We start from the raw sequence: 9141 nt of genomic DNA on the forward strand, positions 1-9141 counted from the left end.
CCTTTCAGAGTTGTTTTTTTTTTACTGTCAAAAGAAAAAAAAAACATAAAATTTAAAAGTCAGTTTTATAATTAACAATAAAAGTATATTTAACAACTTCTTAAGGTTATTTGTATTCTTCCTCCACTCTGCTTGTTTTAGAGTCAATTAAAAATCTTTTTTAAAACTCATTTCCTTTATATCACATACAAGAACGTGGTAGGGAAACAATTTTTTTTTCCATTAAATTTGCTCTACTTATGGAAACAGAATATGCACTTTGCTTGAAGATAAGTTGACTTTGGAATGGCTTAGTGTTGATGTCATAAAACTGGACACATACACTTTCAGGAAGCTCTCTGAGAGGTTTCAGAGCTATACAGAAGTAAAATTCCTGTCACAATTGGTGATGTCAATGAGGCACAAGAGTAACAAGACTGTCCAGAAGGGCACAGTGGGGGAAATTGCCAGGCAATCTGCCAACGCCCCCTTGCTTATCTCTGTGAGGGGTGCAAGCTTAAGAGATGCTTGATCCAAGGGCCTGAGGTGTTAGACAGCCAAATGTGGTTCCATGGAGTTTGTGGTTTTATTCATGGAAGTGAAAAGAGAGTTTAAAAATAAGTTGCAATTCTACAGCCGATGTCTTTCTTGAAAATGTGGCAATTAGGCTGCAACCCCAGAAACCCAGCAGGTGAGTGAGGCAGCACATGCTCTTGCATCAGGGCATATGGAATAGCAATGTCACTGTGAAATGCTTCTAAGAATTTATAAATAACTCACTCTGTTATGTTTTTTTGTCCTGGAAAGCCTGGCTGGAAGGAAGGACACAGGCACAAAGGGAAGAAACTCTCAGGAGAATTAAACAAGGTCTTAATGAAAACATGGAATAAATAATAAATAACCTGGCAATACCTATCCTTGGATTAAAATTGTGCTGTGGAGCTAGTGGGCAAGACACAAACAGAATATTAAACAAAAGTAAAAGCAGAGAAAACCCAGAGGCAGAGGAAAGTTGCTATTCTTTTAAGCTCTTTGAATTATACAAATTAGAGGTGCCCACTCAGAAATTCTGTCTTAGGTGAAATCTGCTCCTGCTCATGAACAGATCTGGATGGCTCTTGGCCTCCTGGGCTGAAATTTGTATGGGAAAGGAATAACTCAGTTCCCCACATGTTTCCTTTAAAAATCCATCTCCTATTTGGTATTATTTTCTTCAGTATGTCCATCCCTTAATATGGATTGATTGCAGAGTACAAGAAACTTCTTTACTTATATTTCTTAAATAAGGTTAAAGGGTTTTCAAATATTGCCATTCTTCCACAAAAATAATCTGTTCAATAAATATTTAGGCATGAAGAACAGGAGCAGGCAGCATTTGTAAAAGTCTCTGAGAAAACTGTAAGCACTTGGTGCATAATCTTTTTTTGCATCTGCTGGTGTTTTACATTATATTTTCCCTGTCATGGGATAATTTTGTCTTCCTGAAATGTGTTGTGCCAAACACAAAACAACAAAAACAACAATATCCTTGAAGACATACCAATTTTTCAGTACCAATGAAGGGAAAACAGATGGCAAGCAGAGAAATTTGAGGAGCTTGTAATATACGAGTAAATCATTGATTCCAGGTGTCACATTCAGAATTCCATTTTCTGTGAGTCTAGAATGATTACAGGTGTACAGAAGTGGATTGCCAGTGTCATTTCAAAGAAATCTGTGGTTTCAAGTTAAAGCCTTTAAAAAGGTTTCATGACTCTCTGGTATCAGCGATTCCAGGGGAGATGTGTTAGACTTTGGAAATGGTGAAGAAATGTTCAATACTCATTAACTGCATAGATTAAAAGTCATGACCAGGTCAATGAGATCTTTATGCACCCTTAAACTATAAAAAATATACCACTGGATTAGCACAATGGCATTTAGCTTTATTTTTGCTAGAATGAAATAAATAAACCAAAATTTCCATCCCATTGTTAGGGGTATGGTGGCTACATTACATCAATGATCCTGAAATCCAGTGAGCGGCTCTTCAAGTGTGGAGCTGTGGTGGCACCAATCACAGATATGAAGTTATATGGTGAGTAATCCCTGCCCTAAACCTGGGTGATACTTTATTCGAAAGGCCTTTTATTCATTTTATTTTTACTAAAGGCAGATAACATAACAATGTTAGTGAGATTTCACCTCACTGTCTTGGTCTCTTCCGTAAATGAAAGTAAAGCTGACACTGGGACAGTTCACCAAAACCCGCAACACACTTGGGATTATTGACAGTACTGATTTTGCAGTTACCTCATTTCTTAAGAATACTTTATGTATATCAGCATGAACCAAATCTTTTATTAGGAATGAATCCTTTAAGGTTAGCTGTGAATTCCCTACAATATCAGTCCTGTTGTCATTCAATCACAGCTTATTTGGTTCTTTTGGGCACTGTGATTCACAGGAAACCAAACCAGATTACTTTAATGGTCTGTTAGACTTTCTTTGGGGTTTAGCCTGTGTTTTCTTTTGGGGTTGGGTTTTTTTCCCACTTCTTCCTGGTCAAACCACCACATGTTGTTGTTTGGGGCTGGTATTTTTTTAATTATTGTTTTTGTTTGGTTTTTTTCTCTTTTGACTATTTAGAAGTGGTTTTAAGTGGTACATCAAAATAGTGAATTCTGTGTCTCTAAATGAACAATCTTGACTTCATGGCTTCAACAGCTTCTAAAATTATGAATTTTAAAATAGAAATAACTTGAAATTCACAAGATTTGTTGTTTTGTTTTGTTTTGTTTTTATTTTTACAGCATCAGCTTTTTCAGAAAGATACCTTGGGATTCCATCAAAAGATGAAATTACCTATCAGGTAAGTTAGCATAAACAAGTAACTTAAAATGACCATTTTACTCTTAAAATGCAACTCAAATACAGCTTTGTGTGTGTTTGTTCACTAGGCATCCAGTGTATTACACAATCTTCATGGTTTAAAAGAAGTGGATTTGCTAATAGTTCATGGGACAGCTGATGGTAAGTATTTACAGATGCAGCTAATTTGGAGTCAGAGCTTCTAATAGGCAGGTGTTGAAGGGCTGATGAGGCACACACCTAGCAAGTACATTTGCAGTTTCTTTTTCCCTCTGATAGGATTTTTTTCTTTTGTTTCAGCTGTCACTTCCAACTCTGAACTGGTGAAGCTTTTTTTTTGCTGAGCATTTGCACCTTTTAGGTGCTGTATGTTCTAATTTGTTTAAATCTTGTGGACCACTGTGATGCTAGTGAAAGGTATTACATAAATTATTAATAGAACAACATACATTTTTAATGGTGTCTTAAATTCATACCAATTCTGCAGAACTATCAGTACAGCTGGTGAAGTACATCACCAAATGGGAAGTTAATCTTTTCATCTAAGTAATTACAAGGTTCTTGCAAACCTTCTGAAGCTACACAGAACCTTTTAATAGCACCAGTACTTTTAGCAGTAGATTAAAACAGAGAATGAATAACACAGGGTAAGTTCTAGCACTTTGGATGAAATCATAAGATGTATGAATTGAGATAATTTGTAATTGCAGATCTCACTGCAATGTATTCTTCTGAACTTTCTTAACTGATGTGTGAAGAATGAGCTTTGATGCAGGCACAAATTACAGTGGTGTAAACAGCTGCTCTGTACAGACTGACATGCCTACTTCTTCCCCAGTATTTTCTGGTGGATGTGGGATAATACAAGGTTTCTTACTCAGTCTGAAGGGATAAGTGCCTCTCAGTGGTGAGGGCTGTGACAACAGTGCCCATGCGCAGCTGGCACAGTGCCAGCCCATCATCCCTGACTTGTCAAACCCATTTTATGGATCCAAAGTGCAACCACAGGTGTGCAAACCCTGTCCAGTGCTTCTCCCCAGAGCACAGGAGGGAGGGTTGAAAATAAACTGGATGACTGAGCAGGCATGAGGGGCTCAGGCTTTACTGATTGCAGCAGGCAGCAGCAATTTCTGCCCCTCTGAACCAATCTGGAGGGAACTGGGGCTTTGATGATGTCTGAGCAGTGCAGGGTCTGGCCTGGCAGTGTGGTTGTCTGCTGCCCCTGCTCAATATCACATCCAGTGACACTGCCCAGACCACTTGCAGCCTAAACTCTGCAGGGTTAGACATGGTAATCATGGCTTTGCCACACAAAGATCAGGTTACTGATGAGTTCCAGAAAATCCATTACCTAAAGAGTGGGGTGTAGTGACCCCGTGCAAGCAATAGAAAATGCAGTGTACTTTCTTCCCAGCAAATTAGAAGATGCCGTGATGTTCAGACAGAATGGTTTTACACATCTCTAAGCTATTATGGTATGTGTAAATCAAAGGTAAACAGAGGAGTCCTCACTAAATGGAAAGTGTGGTTTCCCCTGGGGCTTCCAGCTCCTTCCTGCTGTAACACCCTGTTGCTGGTGGGGCTGGCCTTGGAAATAGTCAGCTTCAGATCCAGTAATTACAGAGCCTGGAAATGTTTTCAGCCAAAGCTGTGTAACAGATAAGTATTTCACATTACTGTAGCTGTTTCTAATAATATCAAATGTTTTCTTGCAGCTAAAGTTCACTTCCAGCATTCAGCAGAACTAATTAAGCGTCTAATAAAAGCTGGGGCTAATTACACTATGCAGGTACGTGCACCTGTGACTTTTCCTATAAACATAGGTGAACATTTAACCTCCTGTTGCTATTTCTTCACTGCAAAGGATCCTCTCTACCACAACACAGTGGTATTTCCTTAATTTGCAGTTAGAACTCTGTTTAATCCCATTTTTCTCCCTGTTTGTGTGGATATCAGGAGCTGTATCATCATCTTGTTCTCATGGACTCTTTCTCTTCTCTCTCATCTTTCTTTTTTCCACCTCTTTATCCTACAATTATACAAAGTGCTCTGGAATCCATGGGCAGCCTTTGTAACATGGAGATGTCACTGCTTTGGGTTCCTTTTTACCTAAAAAGGTATTGGATCACATGAGAGTGATTTCCCCTTATTTTCAACATTTACATTTCTTGGAAGAGCATGACAGGGCTTCTGTCAAGGCATGGGCTTGCATGGGACACACCTGGAGCACATGGATGCTGCTGGCAGAGGGTTTTGATTGAATCAGTCCCTAAATACTCCTGATGCTTATTGGCTATTGCAAACCTCGACCCTGCTGGGCTTAGGGTGATCCTGTAGTTTGCACTGGAATGTGAGCTTGTGGCAGGGAGGGGGTTGGTGCCATTTGAGGCAGGAAAAAGGACTTTAAATGTAGAACTGTTCCTGCTGCCCATGTGGTTCCAGCTGAGGTGAAGGCCTGTGAAGAGAGGAAGAAGCAGGAATGACAGAGTTCTCCCAGAAGAGCCCTGTTGAGCTGTTCTCATGCAACCTTGTGATAACCTGGGTTTGAGGAGGCAGCTGAAGCTTTTTGCCTCCGGCCACCTCAAGTCTCTTGTCTTGTGGGCTGGATTTCTTCATTCAGCCTGCAAATCTTTGCCTAGCCTCACTTGGGAGAAATTCCCAGTAGTATTTGTTTTAAGCGATAAAAATGCCCACACCCACCCAAGGAGAGAGAGAAGATGGGCATTGGACCAGATAGGAAGATAGTTAAGATATGAATAAAAAGGGTTTTTGCCAAACACTTAGAAGCTGAAATATTGAGAGGTCCTTAAAAGCATGAGGCAATTAATCCTCATGGATGTTAATGGGATTTGGATGCCTAGGCACTATTGAAAACGCTAGCTAAAGTAAACTGTTGTAAGCACAATGGCTGAGAATATAAATTTTTTGACTTCTGCAGATCCCACTGCAGTGGTTGTAAGTTCAAATTCCAAGAGGATGAGTCTTACTTTGGGTTTTATTAGCTTTCCTCGATGCCATAAAACTAATGCTATCATCCTGTTGTCATCTAAAACATGTTGAAGACCAGATAAAGAAAATTAAAGCCCTAAATATTTGAAAAGCCTTTAAAAACTATTTACTTTTTTTTCCTTTCTCCTCTGCCAGATCTATCCGGATGAAGGTCATAACATTGCTTCTGAGAAAAGCAAATATCACCTTTACAGCACAATCCTTGGGTTTTTTAGTGCTTGTTTAAAGGAGGAGACACCAATTTTACCACAGGAACCTGAAGAGGATGAATAAGGAAGCCTATTTGTGTAGTACTGAAGGGGACTTACTCTGCAGCTCAATAAAACATTAAATAAAAGTGACTGTAAGATTGCAGATTCTGCAGAAGCTCAAGGGCAGCTAAAGGATACCACAGTGGAACAGCACATTTACAGACAATGAGCTAATAAACTGGAATTCAACTACAAAGTCCAAACATATTACCAAGGGAAAAAACCTTTACCTTTGTGGAAGGTCAACTGTTGGTTACAGTTTCCTGGAAGAACTTAGTTTTGCATAAGTGTAGGGTTAGTGCATGTTTGTTATGTTAAGCCTCACTGTTGGTTCTGTAAGTGGTTGCTTGTTTTTGGTTTTTGTTTTCTTTTTTATTTAAATGCACATCTTTATTCATCTTTGCATAAGGCACAACCTATCACAAGTATTATGGCCACTAATATTCTAAAAGGTGAACTGGAATCTAACACTGTAATGTTACAATAAGTGCAATTCTTCTGCTGTCTATTACACGTAAGAAACCACAGAGATAATAAAGGGCACGGTATTTTCTCTAGTTTCTGCTCAAAGGGGATATTGTCTAGTGCATCATATAACATGGTTATTGAAAATTATTTCCCCCACACAATTTAAGCATTTACAATTATTACTGTACCTATTAGTAACCAATAGGGGTCTTTTTGGTGGTGTGCTCTTGGTCTTTAGGTATATACCCAGGAATCCCTAAGCAGAAATTCTTTCTGAGCTTGAAGAAACTTTTTCAAGATGTAATTGACAGCTGTATTTAAAACAATATCTGCAATTGAAATCATTCCCCAGTCCAAAATGTATCTATGGTTTCCTTAAAATATGTTTGAGTTGTGTTTTGGTATTGTTTATAGTAGTTAATAGTTTGCTGGTTACACTCTAATTTTAGAATATGCTACTTTGTCACATGTAAATTAGATACATAAATATTAAATTATAGTTTCAGATAAAGAAAGTTTATTAACAATGTATAATGCCATTGAGTAATACTTTACTCCTCAAATGAGGACATATTTTGTATAGTGCATCTTCCTTTCCTCCCATCTGCTCTCAGATGTAATTCTGATGTTCATCACGGTGGTGACGTAGCTCCAACACACCTTTAGTTCTTATTCCAAGGCTGCTCATTCAGTCTCTTGCAACAAGATTTAGCTTCAACAGCATCACAGAGGAATGAAATGTTTTTCATTCAAGGCAAAGGAAGATCTGACAGATTAGATTTTATTATTTATTCAGAGGGCGAGCCCCTCGTGCATCCATTTATTTGCCAGGGTGAAGTACAGCAATAGAAATTGAAACTATGAAATAAACAAGGCAGCCAGGATGGGTCTGCAGAATATTAACTCTGATCATGGAAAGCAACTACAGTGTTGGTTTAATTTGAGATATCTTCCTGAAGGTATGTGAAAACTCCTGACAGATGCTGTGCCACTTATAGGGGAATAGCTGTAGTTTTCTTATTTCTGGATATATTCCAAATACTTTCCTATATAATTAAGGTTTAATTTCTTGCAAGACTAAAATGAAAGTAATTTTTGAAGGTAAATATGCTATTTAAGATGTAAAGTTCTGCATATTTTATGAGAATGAGAATTGTTTTTAATGTAATGAAAAATCACCTGAAGCTTTTTTACTCATCACTTCCTTCTGGAATATTTTCTTTCACTGTTAGGATTTTTTTTATGATGCAAATAATTAATTTGTCTGAAAGGCGTGGTTTTATGGAACACTGAAAAGTCTCTTGTCTTTTAATGTTTAGTAATTCTCTCGTTTTGTTAGCAATGTTCAACTATTTTTCAATTAGTTTAATACAATTTTAATGTGCAATGATACCTTGTTTGGGTCCCAGTGTTACCACAAAGTATGGCTTTGCTTTGTGGCATTTATAGGACATATGGAGTACATATGTATAGCGTAGGTAGGGTATAATTTATGGGGGCTACAATGTGCACTACAGTAAGATCACACAAAACAACAACAGAAAAGTAAGAGCAGAATTCAAACAAGGTTTTTCAAATCCTGTTTTCTATGGAGGAGCGTCGTTTTCAAGTCTTCTGTTGGCTGGGACTGCTGCTTTGTGATTTTATAAATGACACCCGTCACTTAATAAACGCTCACCTGACAACACTGATGCTTCTCCTAACCAGACGTGCTCCTAACTCATCCAGCTCAGTTCACTGAGGTGGTTTTTCCCAATTTGAGCCAAATGCACATGAAGGAAACACAGGCTGTGGGTGTGTGCTGAGCCTGGACTCAGCGTGTGGAGGATTTGGGAAAAGGCCAATTCCCACCAGATGTGCTGGTTGGTGCTCCTCTGCAAAGCAGCCACTCCGTGCTCATGTTTGCCATGTGCCACACTTGGTTGTGTTAGTTACCTGCAAAAGGAATGCTTGTGTCTCAGCAGTGCTCAGGAAATGTTATCTCAGATGTTTGGATCCTGCACTGTTTCCTCCTTTCCCTCTAGCTCGACAGGTCCCCATTCCCAATTCATTCTACCCCAACATCACACCTCCAGCTTTTCCAACTTTGAACGTCTCATAGGACATGGCCTTCTGTGGGAATGCCTTTGGCAAGACTGGTACATTTAAAAAACGTGTTATCTGAAATCTGGGTGGAAATGTGGTATGCTTTTAATGTTCTCATGGTTTCTCACACTGTCCTACAGATACAGATGTTTTTAATGTAATTATGTACACAAGGGTGAGAATCAGATGCAAATTAATTGCTTTTACTGATATTTTTATGCATGAGTTGAACTCAGATATTGCAAAAGTGTTTGCCAGATGCAGGCTCTGCTAGTTAGACTGAAGAATTTACCTTTACTTTTGCTGACCTGTTGAAATAATCCTTCCACTTAACAGCACACTGAACTGTGTTACCTATCAGATTCTACATCATAACTAATGGCAATCATTAATGACTCCAGGTGATCTACAGTAGAGCAAGCGTTAGTACACATTGCATGAAAAAGCACAAGTTTAGACTTTTTGTAGCTTATCTGCTGTTAAACACCATGATGACATT

The 9141-nt window shown here is 38.6% G+C and overlaps 1 protein-coding gene across 3 annotated transcripts in view; it reads left to right on the top strand.

Moving 5' to 3' along the window:
* DPP10 (dipeptidyl peptidase like 10) overlaps positions 1-8244 on the top strand; it is a 435086-nt gene extending 426842 nt beyond the window's left edge. For all 3 annotated transcript variants that reach the window (XM_005487922.4, XM_005487921.4, XM_074547941.1), the window contains exons 22-26: positions 1957-2056; positions 2772-2830; positions 2919-2991; positions 4545-4618; positions 5974-8244. In XM_005487922.4, the coding sequence (XP_005487979.2) occupies positions 1957-2056; positions 2772-2830; positions 2919-2991; positions 4545-4618; positions 5974-6111 (444 nt within the window). In that variant the 3' untranslated portion in view covers positions 6112-8244. The remainder of the gene's footprint in view (positions 1-1956; positions 2057-2771; positions 2831-2918; positions 2992-4544; positions 4619-5973) is intronic.
* Positions 8245-9141: the final 897 nt, after the last annotated feature.

This window comes from Zonotrichia albicollis, chromosome 10, assembly GCF_047830755.1.
Source record: "Zonotrichia albicollis isolate bZonAlb1 chromosome 10, bZonAlb1.hap1, whole genome shotgun sequence".
NCBI classification, from domain to species: domain Eukaryota; kingdom Metazoa; phylum Chordata; class Aves; order Passeriformes; family Passerellidae; genus Zonotrichia; species Zonotrichia albicollis.